Below are 21,870 nucleotides of genomic sequence, written 5' to 3'. Positions count from 1 at the left end.
GCCAGAGGAGAAAGAACATGATGGTCGCCTTCAGGGTTAAGCAAAGAGCAGAACCACGGAAGTGGTCAGGAGACCTGAAGATGGCCCTCGGAGGACTGGAGTCCTCCCTCTGTGCACAGGCAGGGACTGACTGTTCCTTCTTCCCTAGTGCCCTCTTTCTCTAGGCCTGAGCTCAGGTGGGCTTCTGACACCTGCCCAAACCTAAACCCAGACTTGAAGGGGAACAACAGAAGAGGCTGGGGTTGGTGTGCTGATTTCTGAAATGCCGCCTGCTGGTGTTGCTAGAGGGGCAGGTGGGGACCAGGTGTGGGGCTCAGCCTTAGAATTATACCCCTTTGGGAGTATCTCCAGTGTCCAAGCCACTGAGAGAGAGTGGGGAGCTGTGATTGGAATCTGCAGCTCACCAGGTTTGCCCAGATCTGAGAGTCAGCAAGGCCTGAGAGGAGTCAGAATTGCCTTGAAGCCATATCTCATAGGTGGGACTTGGGGTCATAGGGGCCAGGTCAGGCTGTGAGAGGAGCAGGAATAGCTGGGAGCCCAGATCAGGTGGAGCTGGGCTGGGGGTTGGGTGGGGTGGCCGTGTCCAAGTAACAGTGGCACAGGGACAGCAGTCCAGGGCTGAGGCTGGGCCACCAGGAAGTCCAGGTCGGTCAGTGACAGCTGCCCCCAAAGACCCAGGAGCTAGCAGTTGTGGCAGAGGCTAGAAGGGGTGCGAGGTGGGCTGAAACTGGACGGGCCCTCCCTCCTGCTGGGGGTGACAGGAGCCAGCAGTGACAGTCCAGAAGTGTGTGGCTTTGGAATAAGACAAGCCTGGACTGAGGAAAATGTAAAATGCAAAGTAAAATCTTCCACCCCTTGCCATACCTTGACCTTTACGTTTCTTGTATTCTTTCCAAAACTTGTTTGTGCATGTGTGTGTATTATCTTCTTTGTACAGATCAAACAAGAGCGTGCCCATGTACCTTGGTTAATTTGTTGGCAACGTGGAAGAACCATCTAGTTTTTTTTAATCGCTGTTTCCTTTCTGTCTTCCAGTATGCATTGGTTTAGCTCGTCTCTCCATTGGACACTGAGGTGGTGGTTCGGGGTCACTTTGATACCAGAGCAGTCACACATATCTGAACGCTGAGACCATTGCTTCTGTAGGAAAAATCCTAGCTGTGGATTTTGTGGGTCAAAAATAGTATGCACCCCCCTCGCTCTCTTTCAAAGGGGTTCTGCCAGTTCACACTTGTGATAGTGTTTCAGAGTTACAAATGATGAGGGCAACATGGAACTGTTGTGAGGATTCAATGAGAGAATGTGGAAAGTTTGAGCCGGCGCCTGCGCCACCAGGCTGCTCACTAGACCCGGATCACTTTGGACAAGCACCAGATGAGGTGCTGGGGTGGGTTTCACTGTAGCTTGGGGAAGGGGAGGTGGCAGGAAACCGTGGTCTGACAGCTACTGAGCAGATGTCCTCTGCATTCGCACATCTAAGAAACGTTTCAGGAGTTCCTGACATGTGCCGGACATCGGAGTGGAGATGGAGCCGCAAAGCGGGCCAGGCGTGGCTCCCCCCCTCATGGAGCCCACCCTCCGGGGTCTCCGTGGCCGGTGCTGCATGCCACCTACATAGGATGCTGCCGCTCGCAGAGTCCCCTCTGATCAGGTCTCTCTCTCCCCCGCCCTGCCCCGCCCCTCAGTGTACGTGATGGAACGGGAAAGGAAGATGGACACCGGGTGTCAGGCAGCCCTGGCCGCATGCTGGGCTGCCCTCTGCTGCTGCTGCCTCCTGGACACCTTGGACTGAGCGGCCGGGCCCCAAGTGCTCCCTCCGGGCCCGCTGCCTTCTGTTACTGCAATAAACAATTAGTGCTGGACCATTCCATTTTTTTCTTTGTTTGAAAAAGATTGCATCTACAGATGTTTACATTTTAGCACCTGTGATAGGTGTGAAGTGGTATCTCACTATCCTTTTAACGCATTGACTCAGCAATTCTGTGCACGAGGCATTGCTCACCACAATAAGTATGGTCACCGTCTGTCACCATACAGCATTATTACATCATTATGGACTGTATTCCCAGTGCTGTACTTCTCATCTCTGCCACTAACTTACAACTGGAAGTTTGTACCGCTTCACCCCTTTCTTTCAGCCATCCTCCCACCCACTTGCCGTCTGGCCTCCAGTAGTTATCTATTTCAGACTGTTTTTTTTTTTAATTTCACTCAGCATCATCCATGTTCTCCCAAATGACCAGACTTCACTCATTCTTTTTTAGGGCTGAGTAATGCTCCACTGTGTGTGTGTGTGTGTGTGTCTGGGGGCTGTTCTTACATGTGCCACATCTTTATCCGTTCATCTGTGGAGGGACCCTTGGGTTGCTCCCATATCTTGGCTATTATAAATAAGGCTGCAATAAACACAAAGTAGTGTTTTTGTTTCTTTGGGTAAATACCCAGTGGTAGAATTAACTGGATTGTGTGAAAACTCTGTTGTTAATTTTTTGAGGACTTCTGCTGTTTCCAGAGTGGCTGCACCAGTTTGCATTCCCACCAGCAGTGCACAAGGATTCCACTTTCTCCACATCCTCGCCAACACTTACATTTCTTGTCTTTTGGGATAGTAGCCATTCCGACAGATGTAAGGTGACATTGTGGTTTTCATTAGTTTTTCCCTGATAGTGATGTTGAGGATCATTTTATGTGTTCACTGGCCATCTGTACATCTTTTTTTTTTTTTTAAGATTTCGAGAGAGAGAGCAAGTGGGTGAGAGAAAGCACAAGCAGGGGAGCAACAGAGGGAGAGGGAGAAGCAGGCTCCTGGCTGAGCAAGGAGCCTGATGTGGGCTCATTCCAGGGCCCTGAGATCATGACATGAGTAGAAGGCAGAGGCTTAACTGACCGAGCCACCCAGGTGCCCCCATCTGTACATCTTTGGGAAAATGTCTATTCAGAGGGTGTGTGGATGGCTCAGTTGGTTAAGTGTCCAACTCTTTTTTTTTTTTTAAGATTTTATTTATTCATGAGAGAGAGCACGTGCTAGGGAGAACACAAGCAGGGGGAAGGGCAGAGGGAGAGGGAGAAGCAGGGAGCCCAGTGTGGGCTCAATGCCAGTACCCTGGGATCATGACCTGAGCTTAACCGACTGAGCCACCCAGACGCCCCATAAGCGTCCAGCTCTTGATTTCATTTCCAGTCATGATGTTGGGGTCATGAAATTGAGCCCCCCGTGTCGGGCTCCATACCCAGTGGTTTTTGCTTTCTTCCTCCCTCCCACTGCCCCTTCACCCCACTCTGACATGCATGCTCCCTCATGCTCTCTCTCTCTCTAAAAAACAATAAGGAAGAAAAACTTGTATTTAGGTCATCTGCCCATTTTTAATCGAATTATTTTTTGCTTTGGGTAAGTTGTATGGGTTCTTTGTATATTTTTGGTGTTAACCCCTTTGGGATATGTCATTTGCTAGTATCGTCTCCCGTTCGGTCGGTTGCTTTGTCACCTTATTGATGGTTTTCTTTACTGTGCAAAAGCATTTTATTTTAGTGTGGTGCTATTAGTTCAATTTTGCGTTTGTTTCTCTAGCCTCAGGAGACAAAGCTAGTAAAGTGTTGTCAAGGCAGATGTCAGATTACTGCCTGTGTTTTCTTACAGGGGTTTTATGGTTTCAGGTCTCATATTTGGGTCTTTAATTCATTTTGAGTTTATTTTTGTGTATGGTGTAAAGAAGTGGTTGGTTTCATTCTTCTGCATACAGCTGTCCAGTTTTCTTGGCATCGTTTATTGAAGACTGTCTTTTCTTCATTATATTGTTTCCTTTGTTATAAGTTAATTGACCATATATGTGTGGGTTTTTAATGTATCTGAGCTCTTTCTTCTGTTCCATTCATCTTTTTGTCTACTTTTATGCTAGTACCGTACTGTTACATTACTGCAGCTTTGTGTTGTAGGTCTTGAAATCTAGGATTACATGTCCAGCTTTGTTCTTCTTGCTCAAGACTGCTTTGGCTGTTCAAGTTCTTCTCTGGTCCCATACAAATTTTAGCTTTATTCTAGTTCTGTGAAAATTGTTGTTGGTATTTTGATAGGGACAGGATTGGATCTGTAGATTCCTCTGGATAGTATGGCATTTAAGAAAAAAAAAAGATTCTATTTTATTTTATTTTTGAGGATACTTGAAATATGTTTAATAATAAAAGACAACCAACATTATCTTTTTGTTTTTATTTGCATTTATTCTGTGCAGAATTTACTCCCAGGCCGTGAGTTGTTGTTTCTTCAGTTTCTTCAGGGATATCTTTTTCTTTTGTGCAACCTCCTCTTCTGGTTTAGGAACAGTCAGCTCTTTTTCAGAAGGATCATCTTGGTGCGGCAAGGGAGAGCTCATGTGTGGGTTAAGCCAACCATGAGCCCTGTAAGTTCTCCACTGCATCCTGGGGGCTTTGTTCACCTGGATGTGCTCCATGACCAGAGAATGGACATCTAAAACCTTAAGTTCAGCATGACTCTCTGCATTTTTAAGCAGTGCAGTAAAAACTCAGCACTCTTCTTGGGCCGTCAACCCTGTATCCAGCCCCACTGTTTGGCCTGGGTACACCTACCAGCTCCACCACTATAGTGACAGATTGGCACACACTGCTTCTGCAATGTGACAGCTTTCAGATACTTGGTGGCTTTTCAGAAATGCAAACCCTTGATGGCCTGGGTAGTTTCACATGTGTTGTTAAAGTGAACACAGAAGACTTGAACCTCTCAATTTGCATGATTTCATAGGGTTTTCTGGGTCAAGCGAATAGCGAACCATTTTCAGAGCATCTCAGGACGCTTAGGGGCAGGATTTTATTTTTAGTAATCTCTACACCCAACATGGGGCTTGAACCAACAACCTGAGATCAAGAATCACACATTCCACCTACAGAGCCAGCCAGGTGCTTCTACATAGTATGGACATTTATTTGGACATTTTAACAATATTAATTATTCTAATCCATAAGCATGGAATATCTTTTTTTAAGATTTTATTTATTTAGCAAGAGAGCATGCAGGCGGTGGGGAGGGGCTGGAGAGAGAGTCTTTTTTTTTTTTTTAAAGGTTTTATTTATTTATTTGAAAGACAGAGATCACAAGTAGGCAGAGAGACAGGCAGAGGGAGAGGAATGGAAGCAGGCTCCCCGCTGAGCAGAGAGCCTGATGCGGGGCTCAATCCCAGGACCCTGGGATCATGACCCGAGCCTAAGGCAGAGGATTTAACCCACTGAGCCACCCAGGCACCCTGGAGAGAGAGAATCTTAAGCAGACTCACACTGGGCGTGGACCAACGTAGGTCCCTATGGAATCTTTCTATTTGTGTTGTCTTCAATTTCTTTTTTTTTTTTAAGATTTTATTTATTTATTTGACAGACATAGATCACAAGTAGGCAAAGAGGCAGGCAGAGAGAGGGGGAAATAGGCTCCCCGCTGAGCAGAGAGCCCGATGTGGGGCTCGATCCCAGGACCCTGGGATCATGACCTGAGCCGAAGGCAGAGGCTTAACCCACTGAGCCAGCCAGAGGCCCCTTCAATTTATCATTGTTTTCTAGCTTTTAGAATACCAGTCTTTAACCTCCTTGGTTAGGTTTATTCCTAGGTATTTTATTTGGCATTTCACTATTTTAATTTACCTTCCCTGATTACTAGTGACCTTAACATAAAAATATAAATTTTTGGCGATCTGCTTTTATTTTATTTTATTTTTAAAGATTTTATTTATTTGACAGAGATCACAGGCAGAGAGGCAGGCAGAGAGAGAGAAGAGGAAGCAGGCTCCCCACTGAGCAGGGAGCCTGATGCAGGGCTCAATCCCAGGACCCCGAGATCATGACCTGAGCCGAAGGCACAGGCTTTAACCCACTGAGCCACCCAGGTGCCCCTTGGCGATCTGCTTTTAAAAACCTTGTGGTTTTTCTCTTTCTTTGGTTTGTCTTACTTATTTATAGGGAATGTCTAAATATTCCACAAACTAATATTTGTCACTTTGATAGGCTTGCAAATATCTTTTATCTCTCTTATTCTTTTTTATAGTGTATTTTCTTTTTTTTATTTTTTTTTAAGATTTTATTTATTTGAGAGAGACAGAACACAAGTGGGAGGAAAGGGACAGAAGCAGCAGCAGACCCCCCACTGAGTGGGAAGCCCAACATGGGGCTCGAACCCAGGACCCTGGGATCATGACCCAAGCTGAAGGCAGACGCTTAACCAACTGAGCCACCCAGGTGTCCCTATAGTGTATTTTCTAATATGAAATACGTGTGGGGGGTGGGGGAGCGAAAACCAAGCAGATGCCACACTAAGGGAGCCCAACATGGGGCTCAACCCACGACCCTGAGATCATGATCTAAGCTGAAACCAAGAGTCAGACGCCTGACTGTGCCACCCAGGCACCCCAATAGGAAAGTTTTAAAATATCATGCTTCTCAATCTTTCCCTTATGTTTTGTGTGTTTTTAGTCTTTGAAAAATCCTTTTCTATTCCAGTATCCTAAAGATAAGCCTGTGTTTTCTTGAAAAAATTTTTCACATAGTTTTCAGTTGACCTAATTTTAGTTTTGATAATGGTATAGGTTAGAGTTCTGGTTTGTTGTTTTTTAAAATTTCCAACATTAGGTCATTCTTGATTGATTGATCTGAAATGGGATTTGTCATATACTAAGTTACCCAATAGGAACAGGCTAGAATCAGAAGTCTGGTGTGAAAAGTATCTTCCCTACCCCAGCACATACACACATACCTACCTCCATACATATGTTTGTACATACCCTTTTCCTCTTCAGAACTTGTCTGTTCTCGGGCTTTTAATCTTTAATCTGGATTTTAGGACAAATGTGTCCTTCTCTATAAAAAAGTACCATGTTTGGCTTTAATTGGAACAGTATGTAATTTACAAAATAACTGGGGAAAGAGTTCACATATTTATAGTACTGTCTTCCTATCAGAAACATGGTCTCTATTTTGGTCATCTTTATTTCCTTAAGTAAAATCATACAGTTTTCATCACACAGCTTTTACACATCCTTTTTTTGGCTTTTATATTTTTTTAATTTTTTTTTAAAAATTGAAAGAGAGAACATGAGTGGTAGGGAAGTGGAAGGCCAAAGGGAGAAGCAGACTCTGTGCTGAGCAGGGAGTCCGATGCGGGGCTTGATCTCACTACCCTGAGATCATGACCTGAGCCAAAATCAAGAGTCAGACACTTAACCGACTGAGCCATCCAGATGCCCCTGAGGTCTGTTAGTTTTAATGCTATTGTGAATGGATTATTAAATTTTTAAAATTTTTAACTTTTTTGATTTAAAAAAATTTTTTTTTAGATTTTATTATTTTTTTATTTGACAGAGAAAAAAAGTGAGCACAAGCAGGGGGAGCAACAGGAAGAGGGAGAAGCAGGCTCCCCACTGAGCAAGGGGCCCAATGCAGGGCTTGATCCCAGGACCCTGGGATCATGATCTGAGCTGAAGGAAGCCGTTTTTGTTTTTTAAGATTTTATTTATTTGAGAGAGAATGAGAGACAGACAGCATGAGAGGGAGGTGGGTAGAGGGAGAAGCATACTTCCTACCAAGCAGAGAGCCCAATGCTGGTCTCGTTCCCAGGACTCCAGGATCATGACCTGAGCCAAAGGCAGTTGCTTAACCAACTGAGTCACTCAGGCTCCCTGAGGGCAGCCTCTTAACTGACTGAGCTACCCAGTTGCCCCAGAATGGATTCTTTTTTAAAAATATTACATTTTGGGCACCTGGGTGGCTCAGTTGGTTAAGCAACTGCCTTGATCCTGCCTTGATCAACTGTCATGATCCTGGAGTCCCAGGATCAAGTCCCACATAGGGCCCTCTGCTCAGCAGGGAGTCGGCTTCTCCCTCTGCCCCTCGCCCCTCTCATGCTCTCTCTCTGAAATAAAATCTTTTTAAAAAATTACATTTTTGGTAGAAATAATCTCTTCACTCTAGTGGGGTCACAGGTTAGAAGATTCTAAACAAGTGTTACCACAGCATTTTCTTGGAGCACTTTATTTTTATTTGTTTACTTAAGTGATCTCTGTGCCCAGTGTGGGGTTCAAACCCACAACCCTGAGATCAAGAGTCACGTGCTCTACTGACTGAGCCAGCCAGGCACCCACACACTGTGGGGCACTTTAAACTGTGGGAGGAGTTGTTCAGTCTACACCATGCATACTCCTGGGGAACCACAGTCAGTCTACAAGGACCAATGTTCATTGAGTAAATGCTGAACATGTCCAGTGTTAGATAATGGACCACAGAGAATAGATACCCGCCCCTGCCTTCATGGAGCTTTTTTGCACTCTAGGCAAGGAACCAGACATTGAATAATCCCAAAGGTAATAATTAGCCTTCTTCTTTCCTTTGAAGGGAAGATATATATGAAAACTTATAAAAGGGGACCATCTTGAACAGTCTGGGGGAGACCTGAAAGATGAGTAGGTGTTAATAGGCAAAACCACTGTAGGAAGAGCAGGTGCCAAGGCCCAGTGGCAGAAGAGAACACGCCTCGTTTGAGAAACTAGAAGAGGAAATTAGCACGGCAAGAGCAGTGGGGCGTTGGGAACAGATGAGAAACAGGAGCAAGATAAGGAACTCATAATCCCAATTAAAGATTCCGGGTTTTGATCTGTGAGCAGTGGGAAGCCACTGAACGATTTTAAGCAAAGGGATGACATGACCAAATTGGCATTTTTAGGAGATTCCCTTGGCTTCTACATAGAGAATGATTTGGAGGGGGCACACAGTCACATGATGATGGAGAGACATGAATGCATTAGAGATATTTGAAAGTAAAATCAAGAGTACTAGGTGATGGACTGAATATGGGGATTGAAAGAAAGGCAAACTCTGAGATGATTCCTGGGCTTCTGACAGGAACTGGATGCCTCTTGTGTTTGTGGAGGTTGGAACTATGATTGGTTGGGAGGAAGAAAAAAATCATGTTGGGTTAGATGGAGGGGTCAAGACGACAATGAGGCATTCAATAGGAGATGTCGGGTAAGCACTTGTAGATGTACTGGGCTGGAGACAGAGCTGTGGAAAGGCGTTGGCATATTCATGGTAATCAGAAATGTGGGGGTGAATGAGATCAAGTTGGGTAGGGAAAAGAAGAGGTGGCAGTGGAGGGCTGAGCTTGAAGGAAAACTACGTTGGAATATAGGTGACAAAACCTGCAAAGGTGTCAGATATGGAAAACCAGGAAAATGGGGTGTCCTGAAGGTGGAAGAATTTGTATTTAGAGAAAGGGAATGACCAGTAGTATCAGATGTTGCTGCAAGGTCAGGTCAGAATTCACAAATGTCCATTGTACTTAAGTCATGCTCTTGTCACTGAGGATGGTCTCCAGTTCCTATTCTGTGAAGGACACCAACAGGGGGAAAGACGAGACCCCTGGGACTAGAGAACAGGGCTCCTCAGGCCTGGAGGGAGGCAGGCATTTGTGTACAGGAGAAGACATGAGCTCAGAGGTGCAGAGAACCAGCTGGAGCATGAAGGCTGGGAAGCCCTGCCACACTGGAGCCAGTAAAGCTGCATGCAGTCAGACAGCAGGTTCCAGAAAGGCCAGGCACCAAGTAAGGAAGTCAGGCTGCTGTCTCTCAGCTTGGAGCCTGAACAGAGGAGACATTGCTCCTCAAGCAAACTGTGTCCTCTGGGGTATCTTTTGGAGGGTCCAGGACAGATAACCGAGCATGTGATCATCCATGCTCCAGGAAGGCCCTTCTGAACAGGATCCCTTCTGAACAGACCCTTCAGGCTATATTTTGACTCTTGTTCATTTTCATATTTTTCTATTATCAGTCTTATCAAAGGAAACTTTAAATGCAATTCCAGGGGCGCCTGGGTGGCTCTGTGGGTTGGGTCTCTGCCTTCGGCTCAGGTCATGATCTCAGGGTCCTGGGATCGAGCCCGGCATCGGGCTCTCTGCTCAGGGAGCCTGCTTCCCCCACTCCCCCGCCACCTCTTGCTTGTGACGTCTTGTCAAATAAATAAATAAAATCTTTAAATGTAACTCCAGTATGGAAAACAGAGTATGTGGAATTGCTTTTGACAGGCAGGAAGGGACCATCCCCTGCCTTTTTAAGGAAGCCCAGGGACCTGAGGAGAACATTAGAAAGCCTTCAGTCTTTCTGGATTTTCCAGTACATTTGGCAAAGGGAGATTTGGTGTGGATGGGTTTTGCCCTGGGATGCCCTGGGATGCCTGCAACACTGCCCTGCAAATAGAATCATCTGTATGTCACTGCTGGAGTGTTCCGTGAAGCTCTGGTGGGTACTTGATAATACCAAGTAGCACTCCATAGGAGTGCATTTATGTATGAAGGGAAGTGGGGAAGGGAAGGGGAAAATTGTTTTATTAGTTCTTCTTGCACATTTTTGCATTCCTATAAATTTTACAGTGAGTTTAAAAAAAAAGTGATGGGATTTTTATTAGAATTGCATTAAATCTATAGATTGTTACAGGGCCTGATGAGTATTTAAGTGGGATTGCTTGCTCGTTCTTTTTTTAAATAATTTTTTTAAAGATGTATTTATTTGAGAGAGTGAACAACCCCTGGTGGGGCGGGGGGCGCAGAGGGAGAGGGAAAGAATCTCAACCAGCCTCAACGCAAAGCAAGGATCCCAACACAGGACTTGATCTCACGACCTCTAGATCACAACCTGAGCTGGAACCAGAAGTCAGATGCTCAACCAACTGTGCTACCCAGGCGCGCCTGCTTGCTCACTTATGTGCTGTTTAAGCTTTAATGACACAAGACAGCCTGCTCTTCACTTGCCGTGTTGTGATTATTTCAGTTAAAGCCCCAGATTAGGATTCAGTATAGTGGTGTCTTTTGAAGTCTGGCAGGAAAGGATTTGATGTGATTATACATCAAAACAGGTAGAAATGGCTGGGAAATGACAACCAGAATGTTGAGAGGCTCATCAGGCAGATCAGCCACCATCATTCCCAACTCTGGTCTCCGTATTTCCCTTCTGAGCGGGTCATAAGTGAGATCGTGTGCCATTAGCCAGCCTGCTCAGGGTCGTACAACTGTTGTGTAGTGGGCATGGTCAGATTGTTTCTCTAGATTTTCCTTAACTTCTTCTCCTTGGCATAGCAGACTTACATTTCTTTCTCCAAAAACTGCATCAGAAATACACTCACGATCTATCGTGATAAAATGAACTGCTTCCTCCCCTTTGCTGTAGTGTCATCGTGGGAGCTTCTCGTATTTGTTGACCCTGCCCTTGGACCCTTACAGTGACATCTTCTCAGTTCACGCCCATGAACTGGTGGTCTATGGTCTGGATTCACAACCATGAATCTTCTGGTCTGAGACAGTGGTACAGACAGACTTCTACTGAAGTAGTGGGGTGCCAAGGAATCAGTTGTTGCTTGTATTCTCATCCTGTTTACTCCTTCCCATTAGTGACGTTCAGTCCCCTCCCTGTGCTCTTGACGGTCTTCAGAATAAAAGAAAGATTGCTTTTTACTCCCCAAACTAAAGGAGAAACACAGGTTAATCTAAGATGTCTTTCCCCCTCACAGTACATGAGATTACTCACTAAAGTCTGGTGCAACAGAACTGGGACTGTCACCTTAGTAAACGTTTGAAATTCCTTTTCGGTGACTTCTTTTCTTCTCACCAGCATGAGAAGTTCTTGATTATCTCCTCAGAGAAAAAGATCTTAACTCTTCAGTTTTATAAACTCAACTTGCTGAGCCCCCACACCACTCAAGCTGTCAGTCCTCTCAGCAGCTTGGGGCATTCTGGGGATGTGCAGGTTCCTGCACTGCTCTGGCCCTGCGGTCCATGCTCCTGGACCAGCAAACAGGAATGCAGATGTTGCATCGCAACAGCTGCCACCTCTGTTCTCTATTTTCTTTGACCATAAACTCCAGAATGTCTATCAAATACGAAAGATATTTGAAATGTACTATAGGATCGCTTTATTTAGGAAGCCTCATGATGAAACATATCTGTTAGTAAATTGAGGTATTTTTTGTCCTGTCCTACTACTACTCATCTTTGTCCTTATCATACTTCCCCGTGTTGTCATCTGGCTGTGGAAGAACAGAGCCAGCATCTCAGCTCAGGTGTGCCTGACTCCCATGTTGGTAGCAGGGATATGGGCCCTGGTTTTGCCCTGTTCTATTGTTGGTAATGGTGTGTTTGGGAGAAGCCTTTATTTTCTCTGTTACATAAGTGGAATGAGTCCCACTCTCCTGTTATGTAGCATGGTCTTTATTGCAAGGTACCAAGCATATCTGGATCTCCAGCTACCTGTACCTCAACTGTCATCTTCTAGCACTGCACTGAGTTCCACATGAGGAAAGTGGCATGAACTTCTGCCCTCTCTAGCACACACCCTGCCCTGTTCAGCCTCCTTGGCAACCTTGTTTGCTTCTGCAGCATCTCCGTTTGGGAGGTGGAAGGAGGAAGATGGTCTTTTCACTTGAATATTCTATGACCATGGACAAAAAATGCTGTCAGCTCCCTTACTGCACTTTTTTTACTTTTCCTAGACTGAAAAACAGGACTGGAGGGAGCTGCCTCTGTAAAGACACACTTGTCCCTAAAAAATTCAGTCCCTTTCCTGAGTTTCAGTGAACATGGCTACTGGACCTGCTGGAATTTTTAAGATTCAGTTGTGAGCTCATCACATTTGATTGGCTTTTTTTTTCCCCTTTAAGGCGTAAGGAGAAACACCTTACTCTTCAGTACTTAATCCTTGAAATGTGTACATTCCTTCCTCCCTGACCATCCTTTCATATTGTTGCATATCATGTTCTTCTGTGGACCTGTGTGTCTGCATTGTCTTAATGACAGCCAGAGACTCATCCCTACACGTAGGAGGGTTTTCTTACTCTGTTTATCTAAGGAAATAAGATGTTTGTAAATAATTCCCCCTCTCTAGTTTCCAAGGGGTCTTAACAGCTAAAGCCCCATGTATATGCTGCCTCCCTGGGTTGTCTCTCCTTTTCCTTGAGCAGCTTTTGCTTTGCATGGACTGCCGGTGTCCCGGCTTTTGTCATCCTGTGACAGTTTGGGGCCACACACACAAACAACAGTCTGAATGTAGATTGACTGAAGGAGCCCATCCATGCACACACACCCAGAATAAGAAAACAGATTTCTGGTGATTTCTTCTGTAAGACGTCATCACATTGTGGCTTCTACGGAAGTCCTCTTCCCTGCTTCACTTTATGCAAGGGCCTGGGCCAAGCACATTATTTGCTTATGTTTTGTCAGTAAACCTAGGCTCTTAGATATTACCCCCCCACCTCCATTTTGTAGTGAGAAGACTGGGACACAGGGAAGCTCTGACTTGTCCAGGGTCACAAAGCCAGCCAGTGGCAGCATCAGGATTGGAACCTGGGCCCCTCTGGAGCCCATGTACATAGCTGCTAGCCTTAGAGAACAAAGTCACCCCTCCTCCCCCCACCCCCAGGAGGTGCCTTGTTCTGGGCAAGCATACCCACCTGCCTGCCTGAGGACTGCCAAGTAAATACTGAGAAGGACCCTGAAATTCACTCTGCCTCCCAATTAGCTGCTGAACCAGGTCACTCTGAAGTAGTAGACCCTAAACTGTCTTAGGGACACACACTGAAACAGGACAAGGACTAGATCCTGCCCTCCAACCCAGACCTTCGATTTCAAGGGAGAATAGGCCTTGAGAGAAGGGAGGCCTTTCACCCTTCTATACACAGCCACATTTCAAGTCACGAGCAGCCAGGCTACTGTCTGATTTGGTCAGCCTGATCCCCAAGGCAGTTTCATGTGCAATTCTGGCATCCAGGATGTTCTCAACTGTCCCAGTGCCTACAACCAACTCTGTCTCAGTTGCCCTGGCAGGTCTAGCCCAAGGATGGGGCCACAGGAGGTGGTGGCAGTGCAGTCCTACTTGTCAGAATGGCACAATGCGCCAAAATATGCTTGTTTTGTTGTTTATGAAAAAAATCTTATCATGTCTACTGTTTATAGGACTGACTGGGGTGGGCAGGGCTAGCACACAAACTGGCTGATCCACAAGAGGTTTGGGGGCCAGGGAGACCGGGGTTTCTTACACCCTTGTCATACCTCTCCAAAGGCTCCGTCGGTTTTGTCTAGCAGCTGTCCCCTGACGGAGGCAGCTGCATTCATGGAGATCTCAGAACACCCACCCACATGCAGGTCGGCATCTTCTCACCTTTTCCAGACCAAACCACATAAACGCCTGGCACCTGATGCCTAAAGAATGATGGTGGGCTTCTTACTCACTTGGGTGGCAGTCAGTAGCTGCATGAGTTGAGGGGTGAACTGGCTGGCCAGCTCCCAGACTCTGGAGTGGGTATCTTGAACACTTAAGCAAGAGAGAGGGACAGGAGCTTGGGAGACATGGCCTCATCTCAGTTTCTCACAGTACGGCCAGAGGTAAAGCCGCGGGAGCAGGAAGCATAAAGAGCAGTGTGCAAGGTGGGCCAGGAGGCCTGGGGAAGGTGTTGAGCTCAGCCCAGCAAAGGCAGCTGCTGGTGGAAAGGCCAGGCCAGACTGTGCTAGCATTGTGCCAGTGCTGCCCGCTCCAAATCCCACCTGTGTGTGGAGGAATAGAAACATGGAAGGCTTCCCATCCTGTCCTGCTTTTACCCTTCACACTCCAGTGAAACTACGCCCCCTCGTTTGTCCCCACCATTTCTGGCCACCCCTCACCCATCTCTTACCCCCTCAGCATACGTACCTGGTACTCACAGGCTGCGAGAGCAGGTGGCACAGTGGTACTGCCTTTATAACGTCTCTCCTCATCCTCGTAGCCCCTTGTGCTGAGTAATAAATGAATCCCACTGCACATGCACGCCAAGCTGAAGGGAGTCCTCCGCAAGTCGTGTGCTCTCCTCTCTAACACTTGCATGGAAGGAACAGGATCCAACCCTATGGCTGTCTTGAGATTTTGCTTATTGCTAAAATGCTTAAGGATCTGCCACTCCCTACCTCTTGTCTGAGCAGGAGGAGGGCTGTTCAGGCATCCTCTGATACCTCCTGGAGACTGGCTTTCTTCTGTTGGTCTTAGATTCTCAAGACTGGGCAAGGGCAGCTGAGTCGGCTCCTGCCTCTGGCAAAGCCATCACCTCTTGCTTCTTGCTCTTACTTCCTGGGGGCTCCTTTGGCCGTGGCGGTCTTAGCCGTTGAGCAGTCTTGGGTGCCCGTCAGTGGTGTGGGCCATGAGAGGCCAAGGGGCAGCCTTCTAGTTACTAGAGCATAAAAGCCTCAGACATCAGAACTCTAGGAGGCCCCAGTTTTCTCCTTATTAGCTCTCCTGGGTTGGGACTCTGTACAAGTGCACACACAAACAGGAAGGGCTGAGTAGTAAGGCTGTAGTGCCACTTCATAGCACTTGATGAATCATTTAAAATGTCTGAGCTGTTCAAGCGAAGGTTTCAGGTTCCAGGGTAGGGCTGACCGAGGTATTGGAGCCTGCAGCTGAGAAGCCCTCTGCTCACATTTCTGCAGGTCATCTCTGCCCTGGCCTTTCTGCTGCCTGGCGCCCACATGCCCACTGCTGCCCAGAAGCAGGTTTCCAAGTAGCACCTGTAAACGGCACTGTCAGGCTTGTACAACACTAGCCCCAGAATGTGGGACTGCCGGCAAGGGAGTCTGGCTGTCTGGGTTGTAGTGGGCTGATAACTATGGAGAAGACCCCAGGGCTTGGTAGGCAGGTAGTTGGGCACAGGGGGCCGCATGCCTCTAGTTACCTAACATCTGTTGTCTCTGCTTCCAGCACAGAGGCAAGACAGGTTGGTGTGAACTTCTCCCAGGAGCTGCTCAGCTCCTTCCAGAGCTGCCCAGCACCCAAGACTAACCTAAGTCTTTCTGACCTAGTCTAGGTTTTTGGGTCACACCTGGGTGTACATATACCCCTCCCTGCACATTCCCCCAGCTCCCTTCTCTCTCACACCACACATACACACACTCTTTTGCACTTGCATGCACATGGCAAAGCTCTGAGTACCGGCCCCTCACTGAGGGTCTTTGTCAAAGGGCTATCTGGGAATAAGCAAGACCTGCTGGTGAGGGGACCCTTGAAGCTGAGCCACCACTCAGCTGTAGTTTTCTGGAAACAGAGTCCGTCCTTGCATGTGGTAGAGCAGAGGTTTGAGTTTGGTGGTAATGGCACTGAGCCACCAGACACGAAATGGAAGGGCAGGCCTTTTGGCTGAGGTGGCTCTAAGCCCATCCCTAAGGCCCTGTGTCCAGTGGGAGCTGGAGCCCAAGCTAGCCACAGCGGGGCATTTGATTTCTAAGAAGGAGCTCTATCAGAGCAGCACCTGAAGGTACCAGAACCTGCCTCCCCTCCTCGGCAAGTTGCTGACCTACCTGGAAGGGCAGTGCCTCTCCCAACCCCACTGTTCTTCTAGCCCCTCCCCACCCACCCCCCTTTTAAAATTAACATGTAATGTATTATTTGCCCCAGGGGTACAGGTCTGTGATTCATCAGGCTTACACAATTCACAACACTTACCATAGCACATACCCCACCCCAATGTCCATAACCCAATCACCCCATCCCTCCCCCCCCACCCCACCCAGCAAACCTGTTTGTTTCGTGAGATTTAGAGTCTCTTATGGTTTGTCTCCTTCCTGATCCCATCTTGTTTCATTTTTTCCCTCCTTATCCCAAGGACCCCCTGCCCTGCCTCTCAAATACCTCATATTAGAGAGATCATATGATAATCGTCTTTCTCTGATTGACTTATCTTAATTAGCATAATACCCTCTAGTTCCATCCATGTCATTGCAAATGGCAAGATTTTGTTTCTTTTGATGGCTGCATAGTAGTCCATTGTGTATATATACCACATCATCTTTATCCATTCATCTGTAGATGGACATCTAGGTTCTTTCCATAGTTTGGTTATTGTGGACATTGCTGCTATCAACACTGGGGTCCATGTACCCCTTCAGATCACTACATTTGTATCTTTAGGGTAAATACCCAGTAGTGTGATTGCTGGGTAGCTCTATTTTCAACTTTTTGAGGAACCTCCATATTCTTTTCCAGAGTGACTGTACCAGCTTGCATTCCCACCAACAGTGGAGGAGGGTTCCCCTTTCTCTGCATCCTCACCAACACATGTCGTTTCCTGACTTGTTAATTAAAATTACCACTCTGACTGGTGTGAGGTGGTATCTCATTGTGGTTTTGATTTGTATTTCCCTGATGCCGAGTGATGTGGAGCACTTTTTCATGTGCCTGTTGGCCATCTGGATGTCTTCTTTGCAGAAATGTTTGTTCATGTCTTTTGCCCATTTCTTGATTGGATTATTTGTTCTTTGGGTGTTGAGTTTGATGAGTTCTTTATAGATTTTGGATACTAGCCCTTAATCTGATACGTCATTTGCAAACATCTTCACCCATTCTGTCAGTTGTCTTTTGGTTTTGTTGACTATTTCCTTTGCTGGAGAAGGAGACCAATATTCCCTACCCCTTTTTAAAGTCTTTTATTTTGAAATAATTTTTAGACTCACGGAAGAGTTGCAGAGATACTAATTTCTCTATACTGTTCATCTCACTTTCTCTAACGTTTAACATCTTGCATAACCATGGCGCTTGTCCCCCTTTACGCCCTGCTTGCTAGTGGAGGTCACTTGCCAGGAAGGCCTGGGTATGAACACGTGTGCCGGAGTCCTCTCTGCCACAGCGGGGCTCCCACTGGGAAGGCAGTACTGCTGGGACTGCTTCCCGGCACATGAGTCCCCAGGCCTCAGGCAGAGTGGGCTGCCTTCCAGCTGGCCAGTCAGCCAGGAGCGTGTAGGAGCTTGTGGACAGAGTGACCTAGTGGGTGGGAGAGTAGGTGAGGAGCAGTGAGGACCCCAGAGATGGGTGTGCTGGGGAAGAGGAGGCCATGTTGCTCAGTGCAGCAGGTACCCTCTGGAGGTGTAGGACCTCAGATCCTACCGGTAGGCAGGCATCTAGGAACATAAAGTTGCATGCCATTCCACAACCCCATGGTGGGCCTGTGAGGCCTTCCTCAAGAGCCTTCTCCTGGGCGAGTCACCTCTGCTTGGGGTGACACAAAAGCAAGGAAAACATACATCACTCCTATCTCCAGACCTACCCTTCCCACACCCTCTCTTCCACCCCCTACTTTTTTAGTAGTCTGGGGGTAGAGGTTCTGTTTTCACCTAATGGAAAGAAAAAAGCCCTAAGGGCTCGGAAGATTTGGTACTGCAGGAAATAAGTGACAGGGTTTCTAAGGTGTGCAGAGAACTGACACCCCCTTACCCCCGAAACGAGTCTGACACAGCCTTTTGATTTGAAGTCTCCCATCCTGTAGCCAGATGGACTATTTCTAATCCTCCTCCCCACCCCCATAAGCACTGAGAGCAATGAGCTCCGAGTCCCCATTGCCCCAGGTTTCAGAGCCTGTCATGTGAAATAAGTCTTAGCAAGGACAGGCGTGACTAAACTGAAGGAGAAAGGTGTTAGAGGAAGTTCTCCCGATGAAGCTGCCCACGGTTCCATGGTAAAATGGGAGGGAGGCACAGGGAGGAAAAGCAGTGTGGTATGGGTGTCTTGATGCCTGTACCACACGGTTGTGAAGACTGAGTGGTATTATGTATAGAAGGCTTTTGGCACAGGTTCCGGCACATTTGTGATCTCAACAAATGGTAGCTTAAGAGAGGCTGCGGGACCTTTTGCATAGCAACCAGGTGGGGTCTCAGACCTAGATGAGGCAGGCAGTTTCTATAGAGCGGGCAGGGGCGAGGGCCCTTCTGTCCCAGGGCAGCAGCGCCGGTCTTCTGGCAAGTAGAATACAGTAAGGAATGATTCTTGGGTGTGTGCATTCTGTTGTATTCTTCCTCTCCCTGTCTGAAGCTGCCCACTGCAGGATGAAGGGAGGCTGGCGGGGGCTAGGGTAGGTCTTTTGGCAGAGAGCAGCTGAAAGCCCTTGGCTAGGGCTTTCCTGCTAAGGTGGCCCCAGGGCTTTGGACTGTGCATGCCTTTAATGGGTGGAGGTGAGCCCTGCCTGGCGAGAAAATGGTCCTAGAGCACTTTCAGTTCTATGGTCTTCCCAATGCCTCTTTTATCCCAGTTGGCCCTGGGAAAGTCTGGCTTGCCAAAGGCCTGGGTTCAGACCCTAAGCCTGCCTCTGGCTGGTTATGTATGCTTGAATAAGAGACTTAACCTCTTGAAGCTTTATATTTCTTACCTGTGAAATGAGTATGATGGTAGTATCTATGTTCAGGTGCTGCTGTTAGGACTAAATCAGGTAACCTTATCAGGCTTCAGAATAAATGTCTTCTCTTTCACTAGGATTCCCTGAGACTGGGTCTTGTCTCCCAGACCTTAGAACAATTTTGCTTGTGTTGCTGAGTAGGGCCAAATGAAAGCAGGCCGAGTTGAAAGCTGTGCCACAAGAAAAGGGAGGGGGGAGGTCTGTGGAGGGTGGCTGACATAGTGGGACAACTTGGAAAAGCTCACTACTAACCCAGAGTATTCTAGCTACTATATCAGGCTTCAGAGAGAGAAGTTGCCAAGAGAGGAGATATAAAAATAGATACACAAAAATAGAACTGAAAGAAGACTGCCATAGGACCAATTTAATTTATAAGATTCATGTATTCATTAACTTTGAAAAACTTTAAAATCCTTACTGCTTATAAATGAGTTTAGCAGTGGTGGCTTTCAGATTTTCTTAAAAGGGGCCACAGATCCTCTGAGACAGAGGTTGACCATCAGCCATTTTAAGTATGTGCTTACCGGAAGGAAGGCTGATGTCGGCCACAAGTCAGCTGACTAGCGAAGGGAGGTTGGGGTTCTTCTTGACCTGTGGATTTGTGTAGCACTCAAATTCCTTAATAGAGTACTTAGCCCTGACAGGGCTTAGATTTCCACCTCCATTCTGAGAAAAAGCCAGGGGGCCAGGCTCTAGCCATCCCCCTCACTTGACCAGTGACCTGCCGCGTGTGTGCAGAAGTTAAGAGGTTGGGGACACTGTGATAGTGTGCATTGCTCAAGTCTGACAAACCACAGTTCTTGGTTATTCTCTTAGGGCCTGTAGTTCCTTTTTAGGCGGCTTTGGAGGGTTGGTGTGTGGGGGAGTAAGCTGGCCTAACTGTATCTGAGGAAATACCAGTAAGGTACAGGGCATAGTGCTGCCTGGTTTCTAAAGCAAGCAGGGCTCACCAACTCTGGCAGCCAAGAAGTGTCCATCACTATCTCTTTGGCTGCCTTAGTGTGAGGCCATTTTGTTGGTTCCCTAGTTACCTGTCCCTGTGGGGATAAAAGTCCTTAGGAGGAGGAGGAGAGAAAGTAGCTGAGGAGCTAAGCCACCCTCCTCCAACACAGTGAAAGGCTGCACCCAGTCTGCCCAGTAGCTCTCACTGCTGCAGCCCACCCGTGGTCTGGGAAGCACTGGCTCTGTAGGGCCTGGGCTTTGTGCCAGTTCATTCTCATCCTCCCTCTCCTTCTCTCTCCAGTGTATGTGGTGGAAGACCAAAGAAGGGATGACCTGGGCCCATCCACCTGCCTCACAGCCTGCTGGACTGCACTCTGTTGCTGCTGTCTCTGGGACATGCTCACTTGACCAGCCCGGCCTTCCTGTCCTGCCAGTTCTGCCACCACCTTCAACAGGTGTGCCTGCCCCATCTCTTCTGATTGCTGAAATAAATGAAAATGACTAGCTCTGCACAGACACTTCTACCTTCAACACAGTGGGATTCTAGATTAGCAGGGGTTGCACTGCTGTTTAATTCAGTGACTTTATCTTTTTAATGTTTAAAATCCATTTCTTATTGGCCTTTCACAAATGTGCTAAATGACTTTTATTTTTTTGGCCAAAGGCTTAGTTATAAAATATATATTTATAATTTTAAAATTATACATTCAAGGTAGTGACATGATGTAATACCACTGAATGATTTCTCTGCTAACATCCTGTATGTTTCAATAAATTTGTCTAAACCTCAACTGCCTGAATAATTCCAGAGAGAACAGAAGCCCTGGAGCCACTGTCCACTATGACGAGGAGGGGGTCTATTTATGCTTTCATTCCACTGCACGTGGGTGCTATGAGGAAGGCAGGTTCCACAGGGCCCTTACCAGACTAGCATTTTCTCTCTCATCCCACTCAGAGACAGGCTCACCAAGCTACCCAGAGCTAGACCTTCTTTTCTGCTGCCCGCCCTCCCCCCCGCCCCCAGCCTTCATCCACACACACAGGAGAAGAGAAAAGCTGTCACAGTACAAGCCAGACAGCCCATCTCAGCTCTGGCCGCAGGGGGGCGCTGAGCCACCGTAACAGAGTCCGATTTCTCCCAGCCTGAGGAGAGGCTGCAGCAGACAACTCTCTGCCTGCCCACTTTCACTCTGAAGTGCTGATGTGCTCAGCAGTTCACTACCAGTTTTCTTTAAAACAAAACCTTATTTTATCCATCACCTGATTCTGTGGAGTAAATGGTCCCACAAGAGCTGATTTCAAGCTACCAACATGATGTCCTGAACGCAGAGTTGGGGAAAAAAGCGCAGGAGTGCACCATCATGTAGCATTTCCATCCAGATACAATAAACTGTCAACATCAAAAACATATATAATGGCCAGATTTAGTAATTAGGAAGGGATAAGTTCTGCATTTTTAATTATTCTTACTTTAAATATAATTTAATTGTATATTTACCTAACTTAATTTTTAATGACAGTTGTGTTTCACAACTGGCTTAAAACAAAATTCTAACACTTCTTTTAATAATTGGCTCTTAACAGCCAGAACAAGCCAGCTCCTGCACACCACTGCCCCTAAGCCTCTAGGAGCCTTAGGATTGCAGTGTCCACCTCTCTGACACTGGCCAAAGTGTTAGACAGCCACAGAGGTGCTGCTGGTTTATTACTGCATTT

The 21,870-nt window shown here is 47.0% G+C and overlaps 1 protein-coding gene and 1 pseudogene across 5 annotated transcripts in view; one reads left to right on the top strand and one right to left on the bottom strand.

Annotated features, from left to right (window-relative positions):
- Nucleotides 1-20,945, top strand: part of CYSTM1 (cysteine rich transmembrane module containing 1) — a 60,620-nt gene extending 39,675 nt beyond the window's left edge. For 2 of the 4 annotated variants that reach the window (XM_080804028.1, XM_080804030.1), the window contains exon 3: nucleotides 20,456-20,945. In XM_080804028.1, the coding sequence (XP_080660154.1) occupies nucleotides 20,456-20,562 (107 nt within the window). In that variant the 3' untranslated portion in view covers nucleotides 20,563-20,945. Of the gene's footprint in view, nucleotides 1-1,685; nucleotides 1,865-20,455 lie in introns of those variants that run through there. The other 2 variants (XM_080804031.1, XM_080804029.1) reach the window with 2 other exon arrangements.
- LOC308343653 (large ribosomal subunit protein uL22-like) lies at nucleotides 4,233-4,787 on the bottom strand (annotated as a pseudogene). Its single transcript has one exon. The product of its transcript is annotated as a large ribosomal subunit protein uL22-like (transcript).
- Nucleotides 20,946-21,870: the final 925 nt, after the last annotated feature.

This window comes from Martes martes (genome assembly GCF_963455335.1).
Source record: "Martes martes genome assembly, chromosome: 5".
NCBI classification, from domain to species: domain Eukaryota; kingdom Metazoa; phylum Chordata; class Mammalia; order Carnivora; family Mustelidae; genus Martes; species Martes martes.
Note: the sequence above shows the minus strand (reverse complement) of the source record. Positions and strands in the feature narration are given on the sequence as shown.